At 39.5% G+C, this 15000-nt stretch overlaps 2 protein-coding genes and 1 long non-coding RNA gene across 3 annotated transcripts in view; all 3 read left to right on the top strand.

Annotated features, from left to right (window-relative positions):
* The window catches only part of LOC125042047 (flocculation protein FLO11-like), a 6584-nt gene extending 4388 nt beyond the window's left edge, over positions 1 to 2196 (top strand). Inside the window, exons 2-4 of the mRNA XM_047637509.1 lie at positions 238 to 377; positions 765 to 1978; positions 2182 to 2196. Of these exons, the coding sequence (XP_047493465.1) occupies positions 238 to 377; positions 765 to 1978; positions 2182 to 2196 (1369 nt within the window). The remainder of the gene's footprint in view (positions 1 to 237; positions 378 to 764; positions 1979 to 2181) is intronic.
* Positions 2197 to 2427: 231 nt separating this feature from the next.
* Positions 2428 to 3297, top strand: LOC125042209. The gene is made up of 2 exons (XR_007116335.1): positions 2428 to 2616; positions 2887 to 3297. It is a non-coding gene; the product is annotated as an uncharacterized LOC125042209 (long non-coding RNA).
* A 6701-nt stretch (positions 3298 to 9998) lies between these two features.
* On the top strand, positions 9999 to 10691 carry LOC125042046 (pro-resilin-like). Its single transcript, XM_047637508.1, has 3 exons — positions 9999 to 10058; positions 10182 to 10414; positions 10499 to 10691. Exons 1-3 carry the CDS (start codon positions 9999 to 10001, stop codon positions 10689 to 10691), a joined length of 486 nt encoding a protein of 161 aa, XP_047493464.1.
* The last annotated feature ends 4309 nt before the right edge of the window (positions 10692 to 15000 follow it).

The raw sequence follows: 15000 nt of genomic DNA, 5'->3' as shown, positions 1-15000 counted from the left end.
ATAATAATAATAATAACAATAGAGATCAGAAGAAGAAAAAAAGACGAAATAAGTGAACAAAACTCCGAAAACCCCCCAGAAACCTCTACATTCTGTACCTTCTCTCGATCATCTTAATTGCTCATACTTTCCTCACAAAAGCACTATCTTCCCCCGAGCCATCATTTTGGCTGAAGAATCTCTCCAAAACGTGCAATAAACGGAGCTACTGTACATTGTACTTTCTCTCGTATATAGCGCTACGTCTTCCCTCACGCACCAGTCCTGCGTTCACTCTCATGGGGACGCTATTCGCCCCGCGCGCTTCACTCTCCTGAAGCTTCGTGGCCGATTCGGAGCTGCTTCACCGTGTCGTCTGAGTGGCTTCGGATATGAAGGTATTTGTTTATTTATCTATTTATTTGACTTATTCTTATTTTTTATTGGTCTTTTTTGTGATTTCGCAGACCTGAGGGGGGAGAGATTTTGACAGTTTTGTGAAGAGTTGTATGATTTACATATTTGTATAATTCCGGGTGAGATTATTCAATATAGGGGATTTGTAATGCTGTAGCAGGAGGAACCTGATGTGATTTCAGAGTTTGTCAGATGGTTATGATTCGTTATGTTTATACTGTTTTATTTTCCTATATTCTTATACATTCTCTTTATGTGCATTTTTTTTCTTCTATTTTCCTATTGATTCTCTCTACGTGCAAGTTGTTAGAATGTTCACTGTAGTAAACTTGTTCCTTAGACGGTGGTAGTAATCATATCTGCCGCAGCGGTGGCCTGGGCGAGCCTTCAAGACGCCCATCACCCTCATGAGACGCCCAGCCAAGAGTTAGAGCCTCCGACAGGGTCCTCGCAGCACTCAGCCCACGCCCTCCACCACCATCCGCACGACCCCGGCCACACCAACCACGGTACTGGTCAGAATTCCTTTGCCAATCCTCAAATCCCCTCGCTTGTTAAAAGTTCTTCGTTACCATCTTTCTCCTTCTCTGAGGAAAGTCAGAACCCTCTCTCCTTTCGAAACGACGTCTCTGTTCACGAGCAGATTCTCCCCGTTCCTGAACCAGTTGATTCTGCTTCCCAAAGGAATCCTGATCCTTCTTCTGTTCCCATCCTTTCTCCCCTTAGCCAGAACCCCACCACCCTCTCCCTTAAACGGGACCCATCTGTCCTTACCCAGCTGCTTTCGACTCTCAAACAGAACCCATCTGTCGCCTCGAACTTCCTTTCCACTCTAAGGCAGAATCCCTCCGCTGCTGCTGTATTGATCTCCTCTCTCAGGGAGAATCCTTCTATAGCGTCACAGATTTTCTCTGTCCTTAACCAAAACCCTTCCATAGCTGCCCAAATACCGTCTCTTGTCAAGCAGGAGCCATCTCCTCCCTCACAGATCCCTGAAATCCTTACACAGAATCCATCTACTTCATCTCAGGTCCTGTCTACGCCCGAAAAGAATCCTCCAAATCTTCCAAAGAATCTAATTCCTTCAACCCTTGAAGTAAAACCCTCACCTCCACCAGCGCAACTCAAAGAGAACCCTCTTGATCCCATTCAGGTCCTCTCCACTCTCAAACCTAAGTCCTCTCCGGCTCCCCTTGCCTCTCCTCTCACTCAGAACCCATTGAACCCAGCGCACGTCCTGTCTGCTGTTACTCCAAGATCTTTCGCCAGATCCACTCCCTTTTCTCCCCAGTTCCAGCCCACTCCGATACCTTTCTCTCCTCCCACCCAATCCTCTACTACCCAGATCTCGCTCTCTCCTTCTAAATTCTCACCCCACCCTATACGGTTTGCATCCTCTCGACCTAAATTCTCACCCACTGTTCCGCAGTCCACTCCTGCCCCTGAGTCCCCCTCCAGTACCCAGTTCGCCACCCAGTTCATATCACCTCCCTCTAAATTCTCATCTCCTGCTACATTATCCTCCTCTGCTCCGAAATTGACATTCCCTAGCTCCAAATTCCCAACCTCTTCTAACCAATTTGTACCAGCTTCCTCGAAAAGCTTATCCTCTACTAACCCATTCGCTTCGTCTTCTTCGAAAACATTATCCTCTGCCAATCACTTTTCATCCTCACCTTCCAAAGTCTCCTCCGCGGCGATTCCGCATTCGTCCTCTCCTAACCAGTTCTCGTCCTCCACTAAACAGCTTTCATCTTCACAATTTTCGTCCTCTCCGTCTCAAAGCTCATCTTCCTCTAAACAGTTTTCATCTCCTTCCCAGTCCTCACCTTTTCCCTCTCAAGGCTCCTTCCCCACTACCCGGCTTTCACCCTCCCCTACCCAGTTTCCTTCTACTCAAGTCCAAGTTCGCTCTCCCCTCCCTCGAACCTCCCCGTCTCCCTCATCGCCTCGAACTCCCTTACCTCCTCCGTACCCTCGAAACCGGTCGCCCCCGTCACTCCCTCAGAACCCCTCCCCCTCCTTGTCCCCTCGAAACACCCCCTCCCCCTCCTTGTCCCCTCGAAACACCCCCTCCCCCTCCTTGTCCCCTCGAAACACCCCTTCCCAGTATCCCTCTGGCCCAGTCGAGTACAACTTCCAGTGGGATGTGAATGATCCAAGAAGCGGCAATTTTTATGGCCATCGGGAAGAAAGACAAGATGTGGACACACGTGGGAGGTGAGAAATTGCGACCAAAAATTATTTGAACAATAAGATAGTAGCTAAAACATTTTTAGCTGGGTTAAGTAAAAGAATACTAAGAGTCACATATTTACAATGAAATAAAAGTAAGATAATGACTTAATATCTGTACACTTCTACAAGGAAATTAATTGTTTGGTTTACATGTACTTATATGAAGTTCCCTACAGGATCAGAGACTTGTTTGTAGATATGCTGAATGGAACTAAACATTATATCGTTACAATATGCATTTTGCAATTTTAGATACTACGTGCAGTTACCTAACGGTCGGCTCATGGTAGTAGACTACTACGTCGACAGAACCGGCTACCATCCCACCATTACATACGAAGACCAGGGACTTGCTCCGTCAAATCCTTCCCAAAATCTCGAAGAAAGCCAGGACTATGCGCAGACGGAGCAAAGATCAAATCAAGACCTCCCACAGACCGGTCCCAGTCCTGAGCAAAGCCCTCAACTGAGACCTAGACCTAACCGGGGCTACACACCGTTCGGAAGTCGAAGTAAAAGTCTCCAGCAGACTCTTCCCGGTATCTCTCAGGAGCTCACCCTTCCTGTACAATAATGGGTATACTAGGGATTACCTATCACTGTACCTGCATCATCTGTCATTTCCAATGTAAATACCTTAAGGAGTAAATGATTACAAATATACATTTTTGTATATATTTCCCTATTAATGTGAAAAAGCTTCTAAAAAAAAAAGGAAAAAAAAAACAAAAACGTTCGTGCTTAATAAGAGAGAAATTAATTAAATTAGGGAATGGAAGAGCAAGCTATTCACATGTATCTCACACATATAATATATATATATATATATATATATATATATACATATATATACATATATATACATATATATACATACACGCACACACACACACACACACACACACACACACACACACACACACACATAACAAACCCTCACACACACACATACAAACACACACACACACAATATATATGTGTGTGTGTGTGTGTGTGTGTGTGTGTGTGTGTGTGTGTGTGTGTGTGTGTGTGTGTGTGTGTGTGTATGTGTGTGTGAGGTACATGCGAATATGAATATATATATATATATATATATATATATATATATATATATGCATACAGGCATGTATTGCTAAATCGTATGTGAGAGTATGCTTATGTGTGTTTAATTACATGCGACGCGCGATAATTCATATGCTACATGGTGTAGTTTGATTAACGAAACATGATTGTCCATTGCATGTGCATTGAGTAATTTCCTAAGTCTAAATATGAAAGATGGAATAATGCAATACCGCATTGATATAGGTGTATAACAATCCTCCCTGACCTGGCCTCGAACCTAGGTCACTCCGGCTATGAGACCGGAGGGTCTCATAGTTTAGTACTGGCCCTCCGGTCTCATAGCCGGAGTGACCTAGGTTCGAGGCCAGGTCAGGGAGGATTGTTATACAAGTCTAAATATATTTAAGTTAGCCTTACCCATGTGCATTTTTCTGTAATGGGTTTGTACTGAACTTAACAGGATACACTGAGAAAAAATACAAAACTTACAAAACTTAACACTATACAACCAATATGTTCGTGGACGTCATTAGGCAAAAATAAATAAATAAATAAATAACAAATCATAATAAAAATAATCACAATCTACTCCACTGAATTACTAGTTTTTTCGTGAGTAACTTGTTCTGGTTACGGATAACAAAATCGACTATGCATGATGAAAAAAGTGAATGAACGATCTTCACCTGTTTATTCTAAAGTGATATGTTAATACACACTTCAGGTCGCTGTATAGCAGGGCCACTCAACTAACGCGTGTGTGGTTGTAAGTGAGGGACACTATGGGAGCACTATGGAGTACTCAAATTGGTGGATTTATCTCTATGATTGCATGTAAAATATCTATCGGGACCTCTGCATGTATTGGAACTTGTCTAACGGGATCTTTGCTTATGATAGTTGAGTAGCTCTGTTGTATGGGAGTCTTCACCGCATGTTATAATTTTATGCTCTTTGAAGACGAAAGCGGGGATTGCTTAGCGTGCTTGCTATGGGCATTCATGTGGTAACGCTTACTGTAGGAAACGCGGAAAGAGGCAAAAGAACAGTTACGTAAGATTTGACATTTCTGCATTTTCCTCTTTCTGGTTACGCCGCAGTACTTTCTCTTTCACGCACATACACATAATACACACACCGTTGTCACATATGCACTTCCGAATATGAATACAAAATTAATAACTAAAGTGAAAACAACACAGCCGTGACCATTCCTCGCAGTGAATTATGAACGTGACTCAGCAAAAGAGGTTTCAATAAATAAATAAAAAAAATCCCAGAGTGATTGCGATAATCAAGCCAATATTTTTTGCATCTTCATGTGTGTGTTTACTTATCTATATCAATCTGTGTATCTATACTGTCTATCTCTTTGGACATTTATATCTATCTATCTGCCTGCCTACCTATGTGTCTATATATCATTTGTATATCTACCTATTAGTCTATCAATCGATCTACCCATCTATCCCCCCATTTATCCATCCCTCTACCCACCTACTAGTCTATCTATCTATCTATCCATCTATCCCTCCATCTAACCCCCTACCTGTCTATTTTTCCTTCTATCAATCAAACTGAATTTCACAGAAAGGGATGTCACAGAATGCCATCTTCTTCACCTCTGAAAGTGAAAGTGACAAAGGCAATATACATCCTTAATAAAAAAAAAAAAAAGACAAAAAAAAGAACTTTCGTAAGTTGCTGTATCTGTTATTTGGTTGAGGGATAATTTCTTCTGGGAAATCTTTGTTCGCACCGTCATTGCAGAGGAGAGGCGGTGACGAGGAAAATCACGTAATTTATTTTTATCCGTGATGGACGTCTGCGTGTGTCTTCGCTGGTAAATCGGCTATGAGCGTATTGCTAGATGTTTTGAAGCTATCTTTTTCATTTGTGTTATTTTCTTTTTTTCTCGATCTATTCATGCGTCTTTTCCCCTCTCTCTCTCTTTCGATCTAGATTTCTTTAGATCTTTTATCTATTTTCTTTCTAGGTCTCTCTTTCTCTTTCTACCTCTTGCTCTCTCTCTCTCTCTCTCTCTCTCTCTCTCTCTCTCTCTCTCTCTCTCTCTCTCTCTCTCTCTCTCTCTCTCCCTCCCTCCCTCCCTCCCTCCCTCCATCCATCCATCCATCCCTCCATCCCTCCCTCTCTCTCTCTCTCATTCTCTCTCTATCTCTCTATCTATCTATCTCTCTTTCTCTCCCTCTCTCTTCCATCTCTCTTCTCATTTTCATGGCCCGTTTAGTTTCGTCACACGTCAAAGAAGATGAACAACTGGACCCTCCCCCCCCAAAAAAAAAAAGAAAAAAAAAAAAAAAGAAACGCATCATCATGTTATTCTGGTTCGCTAAGACTGCCCAGAAGGGGATCTTTTCGGGTTCAAGATTATATAACACGGCCTGAGAGAGAGTGAGAGAGTCTTCAGCGGCGGAATAAACGTACCCAGACACACACACACACACACACACACACACACACACACACACACACACACACACACACAATCACACACATGCTACTGCCTCGGCAAAAGCGTTCCGACAGAGTCCTTCCAGTGTTTCCGTTGAAGTGTAAATCACCCACTTCCTGGTTCTGCTGCGCTTTTGCGGACGCGTTGAAGATAGAGGCTGGAGTGATGTGTCACCTTACATACATCCATGCGTACGGACACACAGAATATATATGTATGTATGTATGTATGTATGTATGTATGTATGCATGCATGTATGTGTATTTATGCATGTATGTGTGTTTGTGTGTATGTATGTATGTATGTATGTATGTATGTATGTGTATTTATGCATGTATGTGTGTGTGTATGTATGTATGTATGTATGTATGTATGTATGTATGTATGTATGTATGTATGTATGTATGTATGTGTATTTATGTATGTAAGTATGTATGTATGCATGTATGTATGTATATATGTAGGTATGTTTGTATGCGTATTTATGTACGTATATGTGTATTTGTGTATGTATGTATGAGAATAACCAAAACACATTTGACGGAAAACTTAAGTTGAACGGGAGCATTTTATGAAAGCTGATGAACAAAAGACAATTTTTAAAAAAATATATATATATACCATTGCCAAAAAAGACACAACATCTCAGACGTGTGTATTACCTAAAACCTCATACTTACTTAAGGAAAACTCCTAAATGACTTTATGAAAAATATGTGTATTATTAGATAAGAATAAATATTTTGGCAATGTAAACTATGTTTGACTTAGATGTTAACGATTCATCAACGGGTCATTGTGATATCCGTGACGAGAGGTTTAATGTATAATTTGGAAAGTTACAGAAGAGTTAATCAGTTTTGGTTGTATCAGCAGGTGCAAAATACTGTATACCATCGAAACACAAATATCTAGAAACACACATGCAAGACAGGACACACCTTGTACATAGACATGCAACTAATACACGCACACACAGACAACACGCACAGAGAAAATGCAGCCACACACACACACACACACACACATACAGTAACATTTTCCTTCGAAGCTGGTCATCTCACCGTGAAGGTAAAATGCACGTCTTTCATGCTTTTCTATTATGAATGATAGTGAGATATGAGTGTGCTTTGCTTGAAATTCCTGTTTTTTAGCCTAAGACTTAACCTCAATATGGTTGTGATAATGATGATGTTGATATTATTAGCTAAAAGGATATTGGTACGATAACGTAATTATCATATCAAATCCTATCACCAATAACGTTAACGGTAAGAATATGGAAATAAAGTATATAGAAATAATGGAAGTTGCAGTGTCACTGGAGAAGTGTAAGTGATGTTCAAGTAATGTTCATTCATTCAAAGAATTTGTAAGAACTTGTTGCAAAGAAAACGGTGTTGCTTTGTCATCCCTGCTGGAAATTAATAGTCAGGCTGGCAATTGCCGTATCAAAATGATATCGTTACTACCATAAATGCTTGTAACAACATAACACAGTAACTGTCACTTTTAACATTTGTCGGGAAATGTTTTCGTCACGGCATTTCCTAAGCTCGGGATTTTGGATCTTGGACTTTTGAAAGTCCCCTGTTTTTTGTATATGTACTTAAATGGTCAGGGACACCACAGGCGAAGAAGAGAGGGTTCGTATTATCCCCTTCAAGAAAGAAGGAAAGAAAATACGAGACACTGCTGATCGTGTTCGCCGACAAAGGTCCATCGGCTTACGAATCCTTGTCGCTTGTAGGCCTATATCATAATAAATTAACTTACCCACGCCCAGGGAAGACAAAGAAAACTGATACACTCATTGCATCCAGTGAAATGAAGAACGCCTAAAAGATGTTGCAGATAGAACCATACGGGACCGCCTCCAGCCTGACTGAATCTGCCCGCGCGAAAGGCCACAACAAAACCTTCTCAGCAAGAGTATGAAAATACCTTTAAATGTATATAAACAACTTTGATGTCTTTGTGTCTTCCAGATGGAATTAACAAATTTGACCCTCGTTTCACTGACAAAGTAGTAAAACAGTATGAGTGTGCGTGTGTGTGTGTGTGTGTGTGTTCGTGTGTGTATTCGCGTGTGTTATATATATATATATATATATATATATATATATATATATACACATGCATACATTATACACATATACATACATACATACATATATATGTGTGTGTGTGTGTGTGTGTGTATGTGTGTGTATGCGTGTATGTGTGTGTGTGTGCTCTCTTTTTCTTTATATTTGTCTCTGTCTCTTTGTCCGTCTGTCTCTTTCATTCTGTTTCACTCTATCTGCTTCACTTTCGGCCTTCTTCAGTTCGTATGTCTGTCCATCTGTCGACCAGAGTTATCTCTCTAGTTTTTCATTTCTATTTCTTTAATATCATTTTTTTGTCATCTTTTTAAATTACTTGACCGTTTCCTCTTTTCAGGTTCGTGTCCACAGAGGCTGAAATGTCATGGCTGGCGAGACATAACGAGACTCTATTCCCGTGAAATGACCCTCTTTCAGCAGCGTCACTCCGAGGCCCTGTCTGAAGGAAGGGCGTGGCGGGACCATCCTGCGACGTTTTCGAAGGAAAGGGAGTGAGGAAAATAATTCTACTGTTTCATTATTCTCTTCCACTCATGCAGTCACAAAGCAAGCACATGCAAACTTGAAATACCGCAAGCATTATGCGCACACGCACACACAGATATATGTATATATATACACATATATATATATACATACATACACATATATATGTATGTTTGTATGTATGATGTATGTATATATATGGATATATATTTACACACACACATATATATATATATATATATATATATATATATATATATATATATATGTGTGTGTGTATGTGTGTGTGTGTGTGTGTGTGTGTGTGTGTATGTGTGTGTGTGTGTGTATTTGTGTGTGTGTGTGTATTAGGAAGATCATGCATCATAGCACTGACTCTCATGCCGTGTCTTATTTCCTATTTCTGCTCTTTCCCCTGAATTACCGACACCACATCAACTCGCCAGGATTAACACACTGACCATAAGAGCGAACGCAAATGCCAGCGTTGATTCCGTGACATCGACAGCAATTCCCACGCAAGTGTCTTTGGAGAAGTCTTGATTATGGGATCTCGGAGATAACTCACAACGACGAATGATTAGGTAATCATGACAAATGCTGATGACAGAATTAATTATACTGAATAAATAAATGGATGAGATACGTAAGGCATCCCTTTAGTCTTACTGGAATTAGATATAAGTATTATGTTTTCTTCATTGAAATTAAATATTATTGGTATATATAAGGTTGTGAATACGCATTTGCATAACGAATCGTACACACTAGAAAATATTTTAAAGCAATGGTTTAAGTCTTCTAACATTTGAATCTTTGGTGAAGTGTGATATCAAAGTGATATGACTTAACAGTGATTCACGCAACTCAGAAGCCTGAAAATCACATTTTATTGTTTCTTCCCTGTTTTATGTATCGCGTGTTATTTTTTTATTATTATTATTTTTTTAATAATGGAAAACTAATATATATATATATGTATGTATGTATGTATACGACTGTCATTGTGACATCGAACTACGGGAAATAACACGAGCATGGGCGTATCCCTGTCATAAACAAGTCCTGGAAAAGATTATAAAAAAAATGAATGCATGACTACATAACAACAGCGAATCAGCGAATCTCATGAAAGTGAGCTAAAAAAGGTGTTGAATGAAGAAAAGAACGGAAGGAGAAACGCCCGACCGAGTGTGTGAGTGGCTTTCAATCTGAAGTTCGAGCATTATATAAATATGAGATCCTACGTTCAGTTGTCAGTTCTCATCATACTCTCGATCAGAGCAAAAATGAAGGTATCAGACACGTTGGAAATCTGGCACCGAACTAACCTAAAGATTAACCTTATAAAACGTCTTTATACATTTGAGAAAATACAATTCCGTTGCCAATAAACCAATTTACAATTACTTCCACAGCAGGTATCCGCGGTGTTTGCTCTTTTGGTGGCTGTGGCGTCGGCGATTCCTCAGGAAGGCTACAACTACCAGGCACCAGGAGGCCAGGGATCCCAGTTCCCTACCGGGGCGGGACAGGCACAGTACCCCTCCGTGCCCGCCCAGTACGCCTTCCAGTGGGACGTGAATCATGCGCCTTCAGGGAACTTCTACGGCCACAAAGAGCAAAGGGAAGACGCCAACACTCAGGGAAGGTAAATGTCGATAATTCTAGTGATGGTATTGATTATATTATTTATTCGTAAATTTACAAATAATGGAAACAAAATCTCCTATAGTTACTACGTCCAGCTGCCCGATGGTCGACGTCTTCTGGTCGAGTATTACGTGGACGCCGCCGGTTACCATCCCACCGTCACCTTCGAGGGAGAGGCGCAGTATCCTTCAGGAGGGAATCGGGGATACGGCCAGTCCGGTCAGGGAACGAGCCAAGGGTCTCCCTCGCAGTTATATAGCGCTCCTTCCAAATAAGTGTCCATTACTTGATATAGTTCTTATTGTTGTTAGTGTTTACTACTCATTTAATTATCTGTTGTATATGACCAGTAAAAGCGATGTATAGCTAATACCAAACTTCATTATACCATAACAGAAAATATAGAATAGACAAAAGAAGGGACTGAGTCAACACATACATGTACACACATCTACTCAGTAGATGAAAACGAAACGATCGCTAGGGAGTGTTTCGGAGTTGATATGGCAAGTTTCTCGTATCATGCCAATATTAGCAATTGAGACCTCATAGACCATTCGTATCGCCATGATTACGGTTTACTCTGGGGGACTATCACGAAATATCGAAGCCGAGAAGGAGACGTGGCCGGTAGTTAGTTGGCACGTCCCCTTACCGTGAATTATTTTTCATTATCATAATTATTTTTTTAACAATCCATAACTACTACAAGGGATGCGAACCCCTTCTGTTCTGCTGACAATAGCACACAGACGCAGAAATCGATTTAACAATGGCGGGCACGGCAGATTTACGGCGTACGTCTACGTGGAAATCCTGGACGGGATGTTTTTACCATTGGTGAAGGCTATGGTGTTCCCCGAGTTGGAGTCAATTTACCTCGTCAGGATAACAGCCCCATCCACGCGAGCAGTGTTGCGAAGGCGTGATTTCGGCAACAACCCGAGATTACGCTGTGCCACACCCACCCAAACAGTCCCCTGCCCCGCCTCCCCCAATTAACGCCCATGTCAGGGATATCAATGGCATTTCGAGCTAACAGCACTTTTTCAGCCGTTTTCGTTGTCGTATCATATTGTTAAGTCAGAAGAGTAAAGATACTTTTCTTAGCGACTGTACATATGATGCAGATTCATTGATATAGACACACACATAAATACACACACACACCCACACACACACACATATATACCTGTGTATATATATATATATACACACACATATATGTGTGTGTGTGTGTGTGTGTTTGTGTATAGGTATATATATGCATATATATATATATATATATATATATATATATATATATGTAAACTGCATAGTACACAGAGAACTATCCTATTGATTCACTGTGACATGATAATCTTATTCTGAAAACGGTGGAATATGCTATGAAATAAGCAAAGAAGCCACAAAAATAATCTGCGACGAGAAAACTTTTTTGAAAGCACCAACGCTGCGATATATGTATGAATGGCGTCAACAAAACTGGTAGGTAACGACACCACCCCTCCCCTCCTATTTCATATATGTCTGTTTTTATATCTCATGCAGTGTTATCATTTAACAGATCTGAACCAGAGAGTGTGATCGTGAGCAGGAGGAGTGGTCGAATCACCGCAGGGTTGTTTGGGTGGATGCAAATGGTGTAACGGATGCTGACCCTAGACGATTTACTTGCAGCAGATATGTAGAAATCCTTGAGGAGGTTTTCCTCAAGGCTTATGGTGTTTCCCTTCTATCTTATTCAGGACAGAAGCCCCATCCATACCAGCCGCGTTCTCCAAGATTGGTTTCGTGAACATCCTGACATCGCGCTTCTACCATATCCAACCAGATCTCCGGACCTCAACCAATTGGAAAACGTGTGGGCAGCCATGTCAAACTACGTGTGCCAAGACCACTGTGAGGAAGACGTGCGTTGACAGCCGAGTTAGTGGCGTCCATGTCTCGACGCTTCAACTGTTTTGGCAGCACGGAGTAGGAACACAAAATATTAAACTTGAATATATTACGAATATATCATTTTCCTTAATTTGACTTAATATGTCATTAGTCATTAGATAATATAATAACAATAAACCGTGTGAGAAGCACCTTTCTGGCAATACCTAACACATGTCTTCTCTCGTATTATGACGATTGACCCAACACAAAAAAGAAATGTATAAGAAAGCTAATTGATTAGTGATAAAGTATTATACCACATTATAAGTTACCTGCGAATTCATAGCCTCTTAATTGGTAATTGACCAAAAGTAGTTGGAAAATCAGGGGTACCAACAGGTTCCTAGCGTTAACAAATATATTTCAATAAATTTCGTTTGTGCCAGAATGTTTAGCATAATATTCTGACGATAGTTTTCTGCGTGGCTATACATACATACATACATACATACATACACACAAAAACACACACACACTAATATGATATATATATTTGTGTGTGTGTGTGTGTTTATATATATATGTGTGTGTGTATGTGTGGCGTATGTAAGTATACATGTATATGATGCACAAACACACACACACACATGTGTGTATGTATATATATATATATATATATATGTGTGTGTATATATATATATATTTGTACATACACATATCTATGTATATGTATACACACATATATACACATACATACAAACACACACACACACACAGATGTGTATATATATATGTATATATATATTTGTACATACACATATCTATGTATATGTATACACACATATATACACATACATACAAACACACACACACACACATACATATGCACATATATGTGTATATATATGTATATACATACATATGCGTATATATATGTATATGTATGTTTGTGTGTGTGTGTTTGTTTGTGTCTGCATATATATATACATATACACATATATATGTATATATATATATATGAATATGTGTGTATTCATGCATGTATGTATGTATATATGCAAATGTGCGTATGCATGTATGTATGTATATATGCTTGTGTGTATGAATGTATGCATATGTACGTGTGTGTGCATAAGTTTGTATGTATATATGCACATAAGTACTATATGTGTGTGCATGAATGGTCATTTTAGGTTAATAGAAACTAATGTATTTCTTCTGCAGACGATTCAATAGCATATGGATTTTTTCGGGAAATCGGGTGTCATGTTGCCGGTCCAGGAAATAAAAGCAATCGTGGATGACATGAAAACAAAACATAACAGAAGTGACCTTTTTGAGACAAGCTGTTTCTCGACTAATTATTAATTCGTATATGATAGATTTTCTGATTTTCAATTTGAAATATCAACAGAAGAGAAAGAATACGATTAAAATAGTTATCATTGAGAAGATCAAATAAAAGTAAATTATTCTCTTCCACTCATGCAGTCACAAAGCAAGCACATGCAAACTTGAAATACCGCAAGCATTATGCGCACACGCACACACAGATATATCTGTATATATATACATATATATGTATGTTTATATGTATGATGTATGTAGATATATGTATATATATATATGAATATATATATATATGCATATATGTGTGTGTGTGTTTGTGTGTGTGCGTGTGTGTGTTTGTGTGTGTGTGTGTTAGGAAGATCATGCATCATAGCACTGACTCTCATGCCGTGTCTTATTTCCTATTTCTGCTCTTTCCCCTGAATTACCGACACCATATCAACTCGCCAGGATTAACACACTGACCATAAGAGCGAACGCAAATGCCAGCGTTGATTCCGTGACATCGACAGCAATTCCCACGCAAGTGTCTTTGGAGAAGTCTTGATTATGGGATCTCGGAGATAACTCACAACGACGAATGATTAGGTAATCATAACAAATGCTGATGACAGAATTAATTATACTGAATGAATAAATGGATGAGATACGTAAGGCATCCCTTTAGTCTTACTGGAATTAGATATAAGTATTATGTTTTCTTCATTGAAATTAAATATTATTGGTATATATAAGGTTGTGAATACGCATTTGCATAACGAATCGTACACACTAGAAAATATTTTAAAGCAATGGTTTAAGTCTTCTAACATTTGAATCTTTGGTGAAGTGTGATATCAAAGTGATATGACTTAACAGTGATTCACGCAACTCAGAAGCCTGAAAGTCACATTTTATTGTTTCTTCCCTGTTTTATGTATCGCGTGTTATTTTTTTATTATTATTATTTTTTTAATAATGGAAAACTAATATATATATATGTATGTATGTATGTATACGACTGTCATTGTGACATCGAACTACGGGAAATAACACGAGCATGGGCGTATCCCTGTCATAAACAAGTCCTGGAAAAGATTATAAAAAAAATGAATGCATGACTACATAACAACAGCGAATCAGCGAATCTCATGAAAGTGAGCTAAAAAAGGTGTTGAATGAAGAAAAGAACGGAAGGAGAAACGCCCGACCGAGTGTGTGAGTGGCTTTCAATCTGAAGTTCGAGCATTATATAAATATGAGATCCTACGTTCAGTTGTCAGTTCTCATCATACTCTCGATCAGAGCAAAAATGAAGGTATCAGACACGTTGGAAATCTGGCACCGAACTAACCTAAAGATTAACCTTAT

Source organism: Penaeus chinensis, chromosome 31, assembly GCF_019202785.1.
Source record: "Penaeus chinensis breed Huanghai No. 1 chromosome 31, ASM1920278v2, whole genome shotgun sequence".
Classification (NCBI taxonomy): Eukaryota; Metazoa; Arthropoda; class Malacostraca; order Decapoda; family Penaeidae; genus Penaeus; species Penaeus chinensis.
This window is presented reverse-complemented; position numbering and strand designations above follow the sequence as displayed.

Excerpts from the sequence above, each read along its gene's own strand:
- LOC125042046 (XM_047637508.1), top strand. The coding sequence starts at position 9,999 with ATGAGATCCTACGTTCAGTTGTCAGTTCTCATCATACTCTCGATCAGA. Across the intron at positions 10,059-10,181 it reads CGATCAGAGCAAAAATGAAG|CAGGTATCCGCGGTGTTTGC; the intron begins GTATCAGACACG and ends TTACTTCCACAG. Across the intron at positions 10,415-10,498 it reads GACGCCAACACTCAGGGAAG|TTACTACGTCCAGCTGCCCG; the intron begins GTAAATGTCGAT and ends AATCTCCTATAG.